At 43.2% G+C, this 17948-nt stretch overlaps 1 protein-coding gene across 15 annotated transcripts in view; it reads left to right on the forward strand.

Moving 5' to 3' along the window:
• The window catches only part of LOC127591012 (neural cell adhesion molecule L1-like protein), a 72831-nt gene extending 56377 nt beyond the window's left edge, over positions 1 to 16454 (forward strand). For 8 of the 15 annotated variants that reach the window (XM_052050784.1, XM_052050775.1, XM_052050826.1 and 5 more), the window contains 5 exons: positions 388 to 501; positions 1819 to 1980; positions 2749 to 2925; positions 5669 to 5735; positions 16035 to 16454. In XM_052050784.1, the coding sequence (XP_051906744.1) occupies positions 388 to 501; positions 1819 to 1980; positions 2749 to 2925; positions 5669 to 5735; positions 16035 to 16245 (731 nt within the window). In that variant the 3' untranslated portion in view covers positions 16246 to 16454. Of the gene's footprint in view, positions 1 to 387; positions 502 to 1818; positions 1981 to 2748; positions 2926 to 5668; positions 5736 to 6556; positions 6633 to 16034 lie in introns of all 15 variants that reach the window. The other 7 variants (XM_052050854.1, XM_052050863.1, XM_052050872.1 and 4 more) reach the window with 5 other exon arrangements.
• Positions 16455 to 17948: the final 1494 nt, after the last annotated feature.

Below are 17948 nucleotides of genomic sequence, written 5' to 3' on the forward strand. Positions count from 1 at the left end.
TGCTTCTTGTGACGCCGGCTTCAAGTATCTCAACTTTTAATGAACAATGAGACTCCATGCGTGAAGTCGCATTGCTCAGTTTGAGTCGGGTGCCCGGCTCTGCTTAAAAGAGGAGTCGATGTCGCACGCGGCCACTAGCACGACATTGACCCTTCGTGAGCCCAAATCCAGCTCTGATTAATTAAGTCTGGGGGCGCCGTAGTTGCCTTTTTAAGCAGTCATCTCGAAGGGCAAGCCGCACTGTTCTCAAACGGCAAGGGGTATCCAATTTGCTTTTGCTAATCCTCTTTTCCTGTCTTCTTTCCCTCATTTCCGTGCCCGGTGGTGTTTTCCTCTCCCTTCCTGCTGTATTTTCCCCTCCACCCCATTTCTCAACCCTTTTGTCAGCTCCAGGCCTGTTGAACATAAGCTCTTACGTGAGCGACACCTCTGCCAAAATCAGCTGGACTGCCAGGGAGGAGCAGCAGGACTTGCAGCTTTACGTGGCTTATATGAACAACCGTAAGCTTCTTGCGACGGCTCCACAATGACACAAGTTTTTAGGTGACATTGATGCAAATGTAGTCCATCCAAAATAATGCCTCACCATTTTCTCCATAGCCATTGCCTCGAAATGGTTCATGTTCTAAGTTAGATTTTTGGCATTCAGTGGAACCTCTTAAGATCGAACACAAGCCATGCTGCTTTATTCATCTCAATGATGGACTTTGTGGAGAGTTGGTTGGGGGGGGACTGAATGGAAATACAAATGGTCAGTTCCAGGGTCAAACTGTCAGAAAAATTTGAACATTAACAGTGACACAAGTGTAAAATAAGTTAACCACTGTTACTCGTTGGAGGCAACATTAACATATTTGTGAATACCGTATTTTCCACAATATAAGGCACTTCGGAGTATAAGGCGCACCTCCAATGAATGGCCTATTTTAAAATGGTTTTCATATGTAGGGCGCACCGCTTTATAAGGTGCATAGAACAGAAGCTACAATAGTGGCAGATGTTGCATTATACATCCACGAGATGGCGCTACGCTAAAGGAAATACAATACAATTCTGCTTTATTTATATAGAGCAGTGGTTCTTAACCTGGGTTCGATCGAACCGTAGGGGTTTGGTGAATCAGTCTCAGGGGTTTGACAGGGCCTCTGCCGTGGAGGTTAAGACACACCCAACTCAATATGTCAATTAGTTAATATATGCCCGCTTGGCCATCACTGGCTGGTTCATTTTGCGCACAATTAAAAAAAATGATACTTCATACTAATTGTGTTAACTTTTTTCAGTTTTTAACAAATGTGTTCCTTATGTCTTGAATTTGTAAAAAAAATATTTTTATTTTTCACCAATGAAGGCTTATGTGAATGCGCATATGAACTGGTTGGGTTCGGTACTACTAACATGGTTATAAGTATCACTGATATCGAGCCTAACAACCGCTGCAGCTGAAACAAAGCATTTAGCAGAACATTTAAAATACTACGTCCAAGAAATCTGAATATTGATCCATAAATATGGCCCATCGGATTATAAGGTGCACTTTTTGAGAAAATTGAATGATTTTAGGTGCCTTATAGTGTGGAAAATACGGTCATGGGAAAATACGGTCATGGTAATTGATGGTGAGGAAAAAAAAACCCAAAAAACTCCTTCACCATGACAAGATAAGGTCGCAGAAACCTACTGTAGTTGGCTAATCTCAGGTATCTCACGGGCGTTCAACTTTGGAGCTTCCACTCTTGCAGCATGTCTTTTTATCCTTCTCGGATTACCATTTGAGACTCGCTGCTTGTGCACTTGTTGTGCTTGGCTTGTGTGTAGGTGATGGTAACTGGCGAATATCCAAGGCGGTAAATGCTTCCCAAAGCTTCCATGTAATTGACGGGCTCAATCCGGGGACGGTGTACACGGTGCGCCTCATGGCCAAGTCCTTGCTCGATAATGCTAGCATTTTCGAGGACGTTATCCAGACGCAAGGTACAGGTAAGAGGCGGCAAACATGTTGTGTCATAGTCAGTAGCGCTTAGTACCGCAAGTTGTCTACACCCACTTAGGGACCACCATCCACTCGAGCTCCCCCGGGAGCATTTAGATTGATATTTAGCTATTTTTCTACTCAGGTTTTAAGTCCTAATTTTTTAAATTGATGTTTGTTTTTAAAACATTTTGTAACCTTGTTTCCGCTTTATAATTATTTGTTGACTTTTAATGTACATTCTATTCATTACTTTTGTTGGTACATTTTAAGTGATTTGTTTTTTTGCTCTTGTCTTGCTGTTGTTGTTTTTTTTTTAAACCAAATATAATGAAACGCATGACATTTTGAAATTACATGAGTAGTGCCCTGGCTTAAGTAGTGCCTTGCTACTTTTAGTACCTCTTGATAATATTCAGTATCCCACTGTTTGATCACGCTGAATATTGTGCAACTCAACCCCAGTCTCCTTCTGTCATGTAATTATTAAACTGTTGCAATTGCTCACATTCATTATAATCCCATCTTCATATTCACCAGTGAATGATCAATAAGCAATATTATTGGCAGAAATACAGGGCCCAATCATCAAATCAAATTTTGCTTCGGGCCTCATGGAGCGGCTTTCTTTCCACACAGTGTGATACTCACAGAGTGGAGCCAGCATTCCCGCTGAAAGAAATGAGTTTCCTCTTCGCCGGCTTAAATCTGTATTTTCATTTCGACGTGAACATTCACTGGCGGCGATTGAAATGATTGTTTGTCATTGTCGGCAGGCGCGGCAGGTCAAGCAAGGAGCATATCTACCAAGGGCTGGTTCATCGGGACCTTGTGTGCCGTGGCGCTCCTCACACTCATTGTCCTCACCGTCTGCTTTATGCGGAGAAACCAAGGTGGCAAGTATGCAGGTACGCCGCCGCCTGGAAGACAAGACGTGGTCGCCATGGACAAAGGTCAGTTAGGCTTTCAACGAGGGTTTGCTTTTGGGTCTCCGGTGTCTTTTTTGGGAAGTCAACCAAAGGAAGGCTCTCTTGATTGACAAACGTACATCATCATTCCCCTTTCTTTGGATGCAACTTGCTGTAACTGATCAATTTTTCGCCTTTGTTTTGGTTGACCTCCTGAAAGAGTGTGCCTCAACCCTGACACACCAAGCTCTTAGCATCATGCATGCATGTCCCGTGTTTGGGTAATAGCCTACCAGGCCTGGCACCTTTGAATGAAGTGATCACGACATGCTTCAACTCAATTCTCTGTCCTGAGAATTTAGTAGGACATGCAGCACTACTTGCACAGTTTGAAAGTAAAAGAAGCTTGACATTCCAACTTGTCCAGTCGTGGAACACAAATCCAGAATCTAAACAAGAACTAGGCGACGTGGGACAATGCAAAATGGCTCAGCATCAGCTGTTGCTCTGTTGTTTCCAGTCATTGATCTTTGAGCGTTTACAGTAGTTCTGAGAGTTACCAGAATTATATTGTTCACTCATTTTATCACACCCTGACCTCTGAATGTATAATTTATTTGAGTAAAGGCTTTCATAATAATAGAGGAACGTGGGAATGATTACTCGAACCCCAAAAATATGGCTCATTGTTGAAAGCCATACACTAAGGTAATGCTTGCCCGATGTTTCTATGTTGTGTTGCTATCAACAACCGTCTACTTTTATGCACACACAAAAAATAAACTCTGTTCTTCCGTCTGTGAAAAATAACAAAATTAATTCGAAGAATGATGGTCTTATTCCTAAATCGCCTGTCAAATTGCAGTAGTGTCACATGATACGATCTCTACTCAACTCAACTGTATTTGTAGAGCACTTTAAAACAACCACTGCAGTAAACAAAGTGCTGTACATAAAACAAAAATAACTCACGTGACAACGAATTAATAACAAAGACAGTAGAAAGAAAGAAAAAAAAACTGTCAAACTAAAAATTGAGTCTCATGCTGAACCGATAATAAAGAACCAAAGAACCAAATGCTGAACCAAAGATAAAGAACCAAAAATAAGCAGTTTTAAGACAAATTTTAAAGACGGGCCGAATGTTCAATGGGCGGCCATTCCAAAGAGAGGGACCGGTAACGGAAAAGGCTTGATACCCTCTGAACCTCTGCTTAGTTCTCAGTACACCAAATAGTGTCTGGTCCATGGATCTGAGGAGTAGCTCAGAGAGGTAAGGTGGAGCGAGGCCATTTCAAGATTTGAAAACAAATAATAGGATCTTAAAAAGAGCTCTGAAATCTACAGGGAGGCAATGAAGGGGATGCCAGAGTAGGAGTTTTTTGTGCGGGCACAGAAACAGTCAAAAGGTGAGCAGCAGCATTCTGGACCAACTGGAGACGCTGAATGGAGGATTGGCTGAGTCCAAAGTAAAGTGCATTACAGTAATCCACAATACAATGGAGTCAATATTTTCTGTAATCCCGAGAAATAGTTCATCCTCCTTTTTAATGAGCATACTTTTGTCTCTTCTCCACCAAATCCAGTGCATAAGTGAGTTCCTACTAAACTTTCAGCAGAACAGGCTCTGACAAGCTAGCGACTGCATGTGAAAACTGTTTTGCATGCCTGTGTAAAGCGCTACTTCTGAATAAAAATCGTGTCAAGAGAGGATGAGGCGGTTTCGACTTCTCACCTGTGCGTGTGCACCCGCTGGGCCTCAGAGCTTCCCCCGGAGCAGAGAGATACTCATTCTCCTCACATGTGCTTTATTTCCTCACAAGCTGTCTTCCCCCTTTGCAAACCAACTCAGCGTGGGTAGCTTTTGACAAGTATTGAAAATTTTCACAAGCAATTTTGGACCTCCCGTCTTTACCCATCCAGTTCTTTTTATGAAACCCTTTTTTTCTGCTCCGTTCGATTTCAAGGAAAGAATATAAAAAAAAAAAAAAAACGTGGAAGAAAAGAAGCTCTGTGTGCTCACACTTGATAGAATGTTTACACACGCTATTTGTAGTTTTACCCCCCAAAAGATTTTGAGTCATGTCTTTTGAAATCTAACGCTGGCATGCGCTCAAATGCTTTTGTGTGGATTTTTTTTATTATTTTTAGCATGACTGTTATGTGGGGCTTTACTCTTTTTGCAAGCCTTGCCTGGCAGTCAACGACCAAAATGCTGTCGAGGCGCAACGATTGACTTTTCGACAACTAATTGGGCATCGAATTAATCTATTTAGGATATTTGATTAATTGTTAAGACACCTTGTTTAGTTTCGAATTGTACTAATGCTCAGAATTTTGGATTCTCCTTAGTAAATATTTTTCAGTCCTCCATGAAAGCTGACTTATTCGCTTTGTGTATCAAAATGAAACATCTGCAAGCAACAACGAACATTTTTGCCCATTTTCTGACTTGCTCATTCAGCATAATTAATTTGTCTGTGTTTCCCGTACAGTTAATTTTAAATATTATCCTGTTTATTTAATTAAGTGATGGAAATAATAAAATAATAATAATCAAATTAGAGTGATCGGCAAAATAATTGACCGAGTAACCGATTATTAAAATAATTGATCGTTGCAGTTCAAACTACTTCGTTGCTATTTTGAACTATCCTTCAATGGGCATTCACAGGAACCCTGAGGATTGTATGAAGTATTATTGCAAGCATGCAAAGTGTGGATCCAATCAGTCCCGATCACATAAAGCCATGTACAATTGCCAAAATGCCCCCCATTGTTTTTGCAGTGAAAGAGAAGGAAGACCCTGATGAGGAGTCGCAAGCGATGAATGATGACACCTTCTGTGAATACAGGTGAGCCGCCGCATTTGATTTTTAAACAAATGACCCATGGACATTTTGTGCAGAGCCGGCAAGCCCATTCGGCAATCAAGGCAAATGCCTCCACAAAAGAACAACAAAATTGAGAACAAAATCAATACCTTAATAAATAATGAATTCACTTTTCCAATCGATAAGCTAAGATCGATTCAAATCTCCTCCCTAAGTGGAGAGGTGCGAATTAATTGATGTAACGCAAGAGAACTTTGTGAACATGCGAAAATGACCGTCGCTCTTTTGGGACTCAGTGACAAAAAAGGAAGAGAAGAGGAGGAAATTAAAGGAGAAGTAAACTGTTCAAGAGACCATCTTGAAATGAAGCATCTGATGTACTCTGCAAGTCTTTTAGCACAGTGTACTGTTAAGTTGATGGCGTGTATTTTATCGCAAAGTGTGGTCTGAATGTGCACACGGGTAGAGTCTTTTCGTAGACGAGTGCAGGTAGAAAGGGGCTTTTGCGACGTTGTGGGTATGAACAGAGCCGAGGAGCGTCCCAGCCAATGGAGGCGCCTCTCATTTTCTTTAGAAATGGGCACACGCAAGATGTGCAGTCTTTGATATTGCAGAAGCAGAAATAGGCTCTATGTAAGAAACAAAATAGCCTATATATTCAAGGCAATGGTAAAAACAATGCCATTTTATTTTGCCGATGAAGGGGCACAATATAATACCTCACCCGGTGGGCCACATCAGGTACGGCCGGCCGGCTCTGATTGTGTGTGGTGAAAAAGCGACACGGTGAACACACTTTCATTTTCTTTCACTTTCATTTTCTTTCTTCCCCATCCAAAAAGCAAACCTTCCGTTCTTGAGATTTACGAGGATGAGCCTACAAGACACTTTTCAACTTTCCGTCATGAAATCGGCTAGGTAATCACTCTGTAAAAACCAAACTAGTTGGACTAGTACCCAATAGACGTGTTGTTCTCCCTTTAGCCACATACAGAGCCTTTTTTAATTGTGATGAGTATTCGCTTATGTGTAGTTTGTGTATTGCTTGTGGCATCAGTAGTTTATTGCACCCATTTAGAATGTGCATGTATGTGTTTTTCCGCCTCTTGTCACCGATTTGTTTGCATTATTGTTGAAATCTCGTTAATGATTCACTCTTCCGTTTACGCCATACTTTGGGAGAATTTTTTGACTCTATTCTTGTGGATATTTAAAAGACTGCAAGTCAACGTCCTTTGTAAATTAAAACTGAAGTAGATCTACTTTCATAAACTTTCATATAAATGGTTAATCTACCCTCATTTTAATGCAAATGTAATCTGTAAAATCAAGACAGTGATGCGCTATAATAAATCTGATATTGGAATAGGCTCCAGCACCATCCACCTCGAAAGTCGCTCATGTTTTAGTGGTACACTCGACTGACTTTTGTGCGGGCGGCGTGGGATCGGTCGCCACATGGTGACGGCGTGGACGTTGATGTGAATGGTTGTTCATATCAATGTGTGCCCTGCGACTGGCTGGCAATCAGTTCAAGGTGTAATTGGCCTTTCAAAGTCAGCTGAGAAGGACTGCACCCGCCCCCCCATGACAACCCTGTACAGGATAATCTGTATCAAAAATGGCATGACAAATCTGACATTCGTTATTGTAATGCAGATTTTTTTTACTTGGTTAGTAAATGCACGAGAAGAGGAACATGAAAAAAATAATCACAAGTGAAATCAGAATTACAATATTGAGAGGGGGAAAAAAAGGTAATTACGTGTATTTTTCAAAATTATTCAGCCTTTGTTGTGTCATGCAAAGCGCAGTCTAACTGTGCACATGGGTGGAGTTTTCTTTCTTTTGGTATTTTTGTAAATACGCGCAGTTAAAAACGAATGTTTGCGCCATTGTGGGGGGTGAACACAGAGACCGCCTTCCAACTGGTCTTTTGTGTCCGTTTGTGTAACTTCCATAGGTGTGTGTCAGCCAAGGAGAATAAAAGATGATACTACTACTACTACTATTACTATTACTAATAATAATAATGTTTTTAATTAAGTCATTCTGACCAATTTTCAGAGGGTTCAATGCATGCTGTTGTAATGTTTACAGTATGAACGAAATGTGATAACATCAAACAAACACATCCATGGAGCTCAGCATCTGTCACCGGCACCTCGTTTCATATTCACCAAAATACTGTTACACCACCTGTGCCAGAACGTAAACCTGCGTACAGCTGGTTTAAGGTTTAGTCTACTTTCAGCTACCAAATTGTGAGTTGCTCCAGAGGCCCAGCATATGGTCTGCCAAATTCCCAAACAACCATGCTTGCACCGGCATAAAAAAATCAAGATGTGGCAGTTTTTATGCCCGAATGCACATGGGTAGTCTTAGAAAACAGCCCTAAACGTCTTTGGCAGTGAGTGCATGTCCACTCTTTTGTGTCGGTCATTTCCCAAAACTGCAACACCATCAATTCTACCATTTTCTGTGGCAGTCATCTATGTATATACAAGTCGCAAGGCCGATAGAGTGACCAAAAATATGAGAAAAGGGCACCAGATTAAACCAATCTCCTCTTTCAGCTGCAGAGACAGCACCATTTACTTGTCAATACGCAGCCCAGTAAAGCCACTTTATGTTTCAAAGCCACGGGGGACGGGTCAGAGATTTTAACCCGCACAGTCCACAGGCAGAAATGGATCAATGAGTCATGCAGGCCTAAATCACATATTCAAGTACACAAGGCTTTCGCAGCAGCACTCTCTTTGCCATTTGCGGCTAGAGATGGGTAGGCGTGGGGTTAACTTGGCCAGTGCGTTGGATGATGTGGTAGGATTCAGCTTCGTATGGTAGCAAAATTGAATTGGAGTTAAAAATGCTGGCAGCAGATCCACCTTAATGGACAAATACACCCTTTTAACGGCCACTCATTGTCGATTGAAATTTTCACTTTTAAAATTTTTACTGCGCATGTTAGTTTGTAATATAAGATCGAGATACCGTATTTTCTGCACTATAAGGCGCTTCGGATTATAAGGCGCACCTTTGATGAATGGCCTATTTTTAAACTGTTTGATATATCTACTGCACACTTCATTATAAGGCGCATAAAATGGAAGCTACAATAGTGGCTCCGGTTGCGCTATGCCTCCACTAGTTGGTACTACGCTAAAGTTAATACAATACAATACAGTTTGATTGATATAGAGATTTCACAACCACTGCAGCTGGAACAAAGCCATGAAAACTGGACACAAACACGGACCTGAAACATAAATAGAAATTATAAAACAATCAAAGGCAAAAGGTATGAAGACAATTGATTCAGCAAAAGGTCAGATAGATCTCCTGGGCTCACATCCACAAGTGGCAAAATATCCTTCTAAGTCTTGCTCGACTTTTTTTCCTTCGTTCAGTCAGTCAGTAACTCTTTGGTATTATCTTCATTTCATCATTGCTGCGCAGAGCTCGCAAAGTAGTTGTCTGTTTGATTGCGTGTTGGCAAATGCACGTCAATTAGTGTCTGGTAGAACCCTTTTGGGTTACAATTGGTTTCTGCCAATAAGCACCACTAAATGGCATAGGAACTCTAACAGGGAAACAACTCAATGGAGAATATAAAGAGACTGGAACACCATATTTAAGGCGCATCGGATTATCGGGTTCACCTTTGAGAAAATTGAATGCTTTTAGGTGTGCCTTATAATACGGAAAATACGGTAAATCTCTTCTTTCCAAATTGATTGGAACCCCCCCCCCCACCACCCCAATAATTTGTTGACTCCAGTGTCAGGTACATAAATAGTTTAAACACATAATTCAACTCGGATTATGTTTTTGCGATGCCCAGGGGTGAAATGTGATGCATTGGATGTTGTTTAAAGATTAAAAAAAATGGCTGTTTTGTGTTAATTTGTGCTGTTGGGTTTTCGGGAGATCTAAACATTTATTACCTACAAGCTTCATTGAATTCAATCAAAAAAATTCTAACATATTTGAAAGTTGTACACTCGCTCACACTACACACTAAACGAAAAAAAACGACATACTTGTACTTTAAGAATCCCCACCTCCTTCACTACCCCCTCAATTTAAAGCAGTCCGTCTGTGTCTCTAATGACCTTCTTTCCTCGAAATATACAAAGGAAAAGAATTACAGCGCATTGAACATGAACCGATAACACAATGGTTTAAATGACAGGCTTCGGGAGGAGTTGGTTCTGTTTCATGCAAATTAGCCACTTCAATCCCTGCGCTTCTGCACTGCATGTGGGTGGAGGGCAGTGTGCAAGGAAAAAAGCCAGCTCCCATAAAGACTGAATTTGATTTTCACTCACGGAGGCAGCACTTCGTCCCCACATCTCTGAATTATACTTGACAGTTTGTGTTGCTGATTCGTGCATACGGTGCATGCAGCAGACACCTCACCAATCCTAATGCTCTCCGTGCCTCTCGGTCGACAACTGCATTTGTGCCTTGCTATGTATAGCATGCTTATACGTGCAAACCCTTAAGCTCTGCTTACCTTTTGGCTTTGGCATGATTGTGCTTCAATGTAGTCCGCCCGAACATGACAGATATTTCCCAAGCCGAGCTGCCAAAGCATGAGCATCAGCATTCGGCAAAATTCAGAGCAAACACATTTTGCAGAACTGGACAGCGAGCAAAAGCTTCTTTGGTGGTTTAATTTCACACTTGTTGGGTTAACAGGCACCCCAGGGGACAACTGCAAAGTAGAATGTACACACACGAGCAATTAAAAAGGCCATTTTCTATAACGTGTCCTCTTTACAACAGACATAAACTGCGTTCCTCCATTAAAAGGAAGCTTTTTAAGAAATACTGTAACTTTCTGAACTGTCATTGTTCATCGGTGATTTTTTGTGTGTGTTGTTGTCGATTGCTATGCCGACAGAAAGGAGAATCAATTGAATCCCATTGTGCTCAAGATCACCGCTTGCTATTTTTGTGACAATGGTGTGTTTGTTTGCTCGCACACACAACAAATCACCGAAAATAGCCCTTGCTGCCTTCTTCCATTCTGAACCTCGCCAGTCACAATTGCACGCTGGCTGCCAATTGCTTTCCTGTGACGCTTGCCAGGACAATAATTCAACGGGAAGAAACGTGCTGTCTTGGGTGTCTTTAAACTGTTCATGCGCTGGAGCTCCGAGATGTGATAAGAAGGTTTCTCTGCAGCCCCAAAAGCAATTTGCGGCCATGAAAGTGAAGCCGGGCCGATCACTCCGACTCACCCACTGGTGTGCACACGCTGACGTTGCTCAAACACACACGTCAGACATTCTTTGCGTCTTGGTGCTTTCACCGGGATGTAGGTCATTGTATGACACCGATGACTGTTGAGCTGTCCCCGTGAAGCAATTTGGACCACAGTGGATTTGGACTCAGTCCGCTTTAGCCACGTCTGTCGCCAATAGGAAGTGTTCACTCGACGTAAAACCGTCACGTGTTGATTTTTGCGCCGGGGCAAGTCTAATTTACGGTGTTTGGAAATCTGGCAGACCGCGTTGCATCATGCGAGGTGTGCTGACTTTAAAGGCAATGAGTGGAGCCGCTTTCTTTGGCCCGGGAAGCAATCGACTGTGTTGATTTGCACAACGGTGCTTTCTAACTGCGCCTGACAAAAATACCAAAAGAAAGAAAAATCCATCCATGGGCACAGTCGCACTGGGCACGGAAATAGGGCCCAATATTTTCTCATTTAAACGTTGTAGATTGACTTTTACCGCTTCAAAAGAAGATCTCCGTTGCGAAAGGAACTATGACAATATTGTTTATTCTGTACGACTATAATGTTGGATCACATGGACCAGTTGTTGCTTTCTTCATCTGTAAGAGTTGATGGTGTCTTTTCTTGTTTACTTTGTTTACCCATCGAATGGCCACAAGCATTCGTGGAGGAGTTTGGCATGGCTTTAAGTCAAGTCAAGTCAAGTCAACAGTATTTCTAGAGCACTTTCAAACAGCCATCGCTGCATACAAAGTGCTGTACATGGAGCGATTTAACATACACAATAAACAGTAAAGGGCGGCCCGGTAGGCCAGTGGTTAGCACGTTGGCTTCACAGTGCAGAGGTCCCGGGTTCGATTCCAGCTCCGGCCTCCCTGTGTGGAGTTTGCATGTTCTCCCCGGGCCTGCGTGGGTTTTCTCCGGGTGCTCCGGTTTCCTCCCACATTCCAAAAACATGCGTGGCAGGCTGATTGAACACTCTAAATTGTCCCTAGGTGTGAGTGTGAGCGTGGATGGTTGTTCGTCTATGTGTGCCCTGGGATTGGCTGGCAACCGATTCAGGGTGTCCCCCGCCTACTGCCCGGAGACAGCTGGGATAGGCTCCAGCACCCCCCGCGACCCGAGTGAGGATCAAGCGGCTCGGAAGATGAATGAATGAATAAACAGTAAGACGAATCGGTAATAAAGGCGGTAGAAAGCACCAAGCAGTAAAATCAAGAATCTAAGTCATGCTGAGTCGAACACCAAAGAATACAAGGAACATAATAAAATCTGGTACAGATTCGACCAAAGTCTCATTCCACAATTGTTATTCACTCACATTAATGAAGCCAAGAGCAGGGGGTTTCCTTCCTTCACTCGGTGTAGACATCAACAAAGTCCAGACACATACAAGGTTGGAGCATCTCCGACAGTACTGGTCCGATATTCGATCATTCTGCTTTGGTGGCGTCATAGAAAAGAGAAAATTCAACAATGACTAAAAGTGTGATCAGGGGTTGACTTTGCACGTTGGTGTTTGTTTTAAGGAATTTGACTCGCACCAAAGTGCCTCCAGATAAAAACACCCCTCATTCAAAATAATGGCGGCCTACTTTTTTTTTTTTATAATGTGGACGGTTTGAATCTCAATATTTGTTCAACTCCGGTGTATTACTGGAGGGAGTTTTGGGAATTCAGGGGAGGAGTGAGTGAGTCTGCTCCAATCTGTTTAGAATGCCCCTCATGCTTGGTTTCATGGAGCTGTTCTGACTGACATCCCCCCCCAGAGTGCCCTTAGCCTGGCTATGATGTTGTTTTCCTGGCTTTAAAGTTGAATTCGGGGCTTCACTTATGCCCTTTGTGTCTCTGAAGGCAATAAGCCACCCACTGCTTTGCCACGTGTCCGGAGAGCTGACAAGTGGTAATTATGCTTCGGACCATTTCTCTTTAAGAGACATGACTCTGTTGCTTTTGCCCTGCTGTCCAGTGCGGGAACAGCAGGTGGTCATGGCTCGGGGTCTGCTTCCAGCCATGAGGGGAGGAGGGGTGGGGGGGTCCATTTCTTCTTTTCCATTTACCTTCACCTAGTATCCTGATCTTTCTTTGTTTTTTCCAGCAGTCCTAACTTCATTGAAATTGGGTTCTTAAAACCTTTACCAAAATGGCCATTGGCCTCCCATTTGGTTGGTTCCGAAAAATATTCTTGACACCATTCCTTCAAGAGAGAAAGAAGCATCTACAAGAAGTGAAAATGGTGATCGGCTCCAGCTCACCCATGAACAGGATCAATCAAATGAATAAATAGCATTCCGAAAAAAAATGCCACGATGGAAAGTAGCCAGAGAGAATCTTTCTGTTTCCCACGCATTTGCAAAGCAAGCCGCTGTGGGTACGTTGCTAATTTCAGTTGTATGTACCGACATGTCAGAGAACGCTTACTGATTCCTTTGCTATCAAAAGACGTGAATTGTGAAAACAATTTGAAACTTCATAAAACCTGTGGATAAGACGGCCAAAACTTCCTCTTGGACCTGATGTTTCTGTGCTGCCCTGGAACCAAGTCAGTGCAGGTCAATGGCCAGACAAAAGTAATTACTGTGGGCCTGGTGATGTGCCTCCACTCCATCATCCAGCTTCTTGTGAGGTGGGGGCCCACGGGAAAGCTTTGTTGCACAAGCAGCTGAGGCCAACTTACCGAACATCCCGAAGGAGCTGCGACACAAAAGCATTGAGCTTCCCCCCAGCCAACCTCCTTTTTTCTTTTTTTTTTTTTTTAATCAGCACATTGAAAGTCACTGTGGGCGGGCAGCGGCGTCCGTGGCATTACACCGCTCTTCGATAACAGCCACTTATCTTCACCGTGCAACAATCATCAGCCAAAGGAGGTTTGATAAGACTTGAATATGTGGAGCGCATGTGGCCTGCATGGAAAAATGGCCTAATGAAATAGAATCGAAAAAAGCAAAGATAACATTGCTTATTAAAAGTCCACATGAAGGAGACCTTTGAAATCTTAAGGTGCGTCTTTGTGCTGAAAACGTGTTGGACAAAAGTGTCGCACTGTAGCGTGCCGCTATGGTTTCTATCAGTACTTGACTATTCTTTCATAGTGGTTGCTCTCCGTTTTAGAAAGTTCTGCATGTCAAAGATTCAAGTTGTTTGAGTTGAAAAGATACGTGACCAAACACTCCACACTTGGCTTGTGGGCTCCCTCAAAATAGACATACATATTTTAATTTCATTCATCCATTTTCTGTTCCGCTCTATCCTCACAAGGGTCGTGGGGTGTGCCGGAGCCCATCCCTGTTGTCTTCGGGCAGTATGCGGGGGACACCCTAAACCGGTTGCTAGCCAATTGCGGGACACACACAGACGAACAACCATCCACGCTCACACTCACACCTCGGGACAATTTAGAGTGTTCAGTCAGCCTGCCATGCATATTTTTGGAATGTGGGAGGAAACCGGAGCACCCGGAGAAAACCCACGCAGGCCCGGGGAGAACATGCAAACTCCACACAGGAAAGCCAGAGTTGGAATTGAACCCGGTACCTCTGCACTGTGAGGTCGCCGCGCTCACCATAATTACATTCATTCATTCATTCATTCATCTTCCGTACCGCTTGATCCTCACTAGGGTCGCGGGGGGTGCTGGAGCCCATCCCAGCCGTCTCCGGGCAGTAGGCGGGGGACACCCTGAATCGGTTGCCAGCCAATCGCAGGGCACACATAGATGAACAACCATCCACGCTCACACTCACACCTAGGGACAATTTAGAGTGTTCAATCAGCCTGCCACGCATGTTTTTGGAATGTGGGAGGAAACCAGAGCACCCGGAGAAAAGCCACGCAGGCCCGGGGAGAACATGCAAACTCCACACAGGAAAGCCAGAGTTGGAATTGAACCCGGTAACTCTGCACTGTGAGGTCGCCGCGCTCACCATAATTACAATCGTAACAATTTAAGAGTGCATTTGGTGAAATTTTCACTCCCGTAATTTTCAAATTCATCATTCCCACCAATGCGCACCGGGCTTCTTTTTTGAATCACCGGTTACACATTGTACTTAAATTTTCAGCTAATGTTGAACCTCATTATCAGCCTGATTTTTCTCCTCTCACGCAGGGTGTGCAATCTCACTGCATCAACGAAAAAAAAAAAACATTGACGTGTTTTGCCTTTTCATCATAAAATAAGGATTTGCGTCGCGCTTGTTAGGATCACAATAGCAATTTACGTGTTACGGACTGAGGACAGGTTTAAATCGCCCCCCCCCACCCCTCTCCCCTCGCCTTTCTCAAGCTCCTGCACCTCCCTTAAAGCCTCCCAAGGGAAGACACAACTCTGGCTGATAAATAGCATCCACCTCTGCACTTTACTGCTTTGTGTTGCGAATACCAACTCAAAGGAGGCAGAGTGGTTTAGCGCATTAGAAAGCAGGACAGCAAGGGAGAAATATCCCGTTTTGAGGTGACCTCCCGTCTTGTCGAGAGACACCAGCGAAAGTTGGCCGGTTGCCTCGCTCTTAAATTGGCATCTAATCTCCTCGGTCCTGGTGTGCGCCCCTCGGGAATACCGGGAATGACAGGCTGTTTGTCTGGAATTGTCTGTGCCCCTACCGCTCTCTGCCAGCCTCCTGCCTGATTCTGCTCCCTTTCTCAATCTTAGCCTTCAACACCAACCCTCCTCCCTACACACACACACATACACACACACACTTTCAATTTTTTTCTCAGTGTTTGGAATGAGCTAGACTCTTGCAATTTCCATCACGGGCTCTAAAGAGATTTGAAATTGCCTTTGGTCATGGAGTCGAGGCAATTAGCAATTAGTGAAGTGATTGTAGCTACCTCCCTCGTGCCATGCAGCCGCTGCATCTGCACCCTGCTCGCAACCCCGATGCGGTGAAACCGTAAGAACCGAGTCCGTGAGGCAAACATTTGATAGTCTGTACATGATTTGCAATTTCAGCGTTTCTGTTCGGTACGTCGCGCGTTCACTTATAGATTCAGGAAGTCTCCACAGGCATTGTGCGCCGCCATGTCTTTGTATATGCATTGCACTACTGACCCTGGTCTGTTGTTGATGGCAGTGACAGTGATGAAAAGCCACTGAGGGGCAGCTTGTGTTCCCTGAATGGCGATGATGCGGTCGGGGACGGTGTCAGCAGAGACAGCCTGGTGGACTACGCTGACGGCGGAGGAGAATTCAGCGAGGACGGCTCCTTTATCGGGGAATATTCAGGACACAAACGAGGCGGATCTGTCACTGAGCCCAATGGATTCGGCCCTGTCAGTGCATAATGCCAAGCTTCCTTTTCAGATTTTGACAAGAATTGCTCTGTGTGAGGGCTTTCGCAACGTTACTTATAGCACGCATAGCTATAATATGAACCACTCGAAATGTTGCCAAGAGACTGTAAAGACAAGTGTTGTACATACCTAAAAACAATTAACTGAATTATTGGATTGAGAGTTTTATTACAATAATTTAAACAAAATAATTTTTTTTTTACCTGTAAGTCACATTCTGTTGTTATACTGTGTTTCCATGGTGTTCAGCATAAACACATATACAAACAAACACATTTATATTTAATACCATCATAGCCTGGTCCTATTTTTTGGAAGGTTCAAATGATTTTTTTGTATTCTGATTGTAAATTAAAAAAACAATTATAATGAGTGATGTAATCCGTGAATCAAATCAGCAATTTTCAATGCCACTGGGGTTTGCGAGTGAGCTGGAACTTATACCGGCGGATTTTACATGCGAGGCGGGGTACACACCTGAACTGGCTGCCATCCAATCGTAGAGCACATACAGAATTGGCAGACGACCATTCCTACTCACATACCAGTCATCGATTTAGTCTTCAATTAATCTAATGTACGTGGGAGAAATTCAGAGTTCCAACAGAAAGTGTGAATGATGAAACATGTGAAATGAAAATACATTACGCAATCGCAGAGCACACATAGACGAACCATCCACGCACACATTCACACCTAGGGACAATTTCAAGTGTTCAATCAGCCTGCCATGCATGATTCTGGAATGTGGGAGAAAACCGGAGTACCCAGAGAAAACCCATGCAGGCCCGGGGAGAACATGCAAACTCCACACAGGGAGGCCGGAGTGCTGTGGAGGATTTTTTTTTAATTCTTGGTCCAACAGAACCTTACGAACGAGTACCTTCAGCAACTGCTCAAGTAACTAGCTGAGGGTATTGTCTTGTTAAAGCTTTGTTACACGAATGTCACACGAAGAGACTATTTTTTTTTCCAGGCAAAAAAACCTTGGCATCGATCCTTTTGAAATTGCACTTTTCCGAAATGTTATTGGTTTACCAAGTGGACAGTCTAAATTATGTTTTTAAAAAAATAGTCAATTGTAAGCACCAAATAAGCGACACAATTGGGAGAAACCAAAGCGTGATCCTCCAAAGGGTCAAACGTTCAAATCCAGGAATTCCATTCCCACCCCCACCATTGACCTCTCTTTAGTCCCGTCATGCATAATACATATTGCTCAAATATTAATCAAGGATATACTTTACATGATTCCAATGAAATAAGTGCTGAATATTTCATTGGCTTGAAGCTCCTTTTCTTTAGTTGTTGAGGACTTGAGAGTATCGCGAGAAAGAGATGAGAGAGAGAGAGAGATGCAAAATGAGGTCGAATTGTTGTTGTTGTTGTTTTGGGCCTATCGCGTGGTGCGAGGCAGAAGATGCATATTTTGTTTTAAACTGACTAGATTAAACAAAACCTTATGTAGGAAGGTAGCAGTCAAATTGTTGTCAATCTTTACTGAGGCATCTCCCATGGCACCAATTACCGCAGAGCCGTCATTCTCAGGAACTATACATCGCCTTTTGATTTTTAGTAGAACAACAAGGCAAAAATACCCAACTAACAAAGATTGCGCATGATTGACTCAACAACCTGTCTGGCATGTAAAGCATTCGCATGGCTTCCCTGATGAACTGTATTATTTGTGAATC

The sequence above is a fragment of the Hippocampus zosterae genome, chromosome 2 (genome assembly GCF_025434085.1).
Source record: "Hippocampus zosterae strain Florida chromosome 2, ASM2543408v3, whole genome shotgun sequence".
Classification (NCBI taxonomy): Eukaryota; Metazoa; Chordata; class Actinopteri; order Syngnathiformes; family Syngnathidae; genus Hippocampus; species Hippocampus zosterae.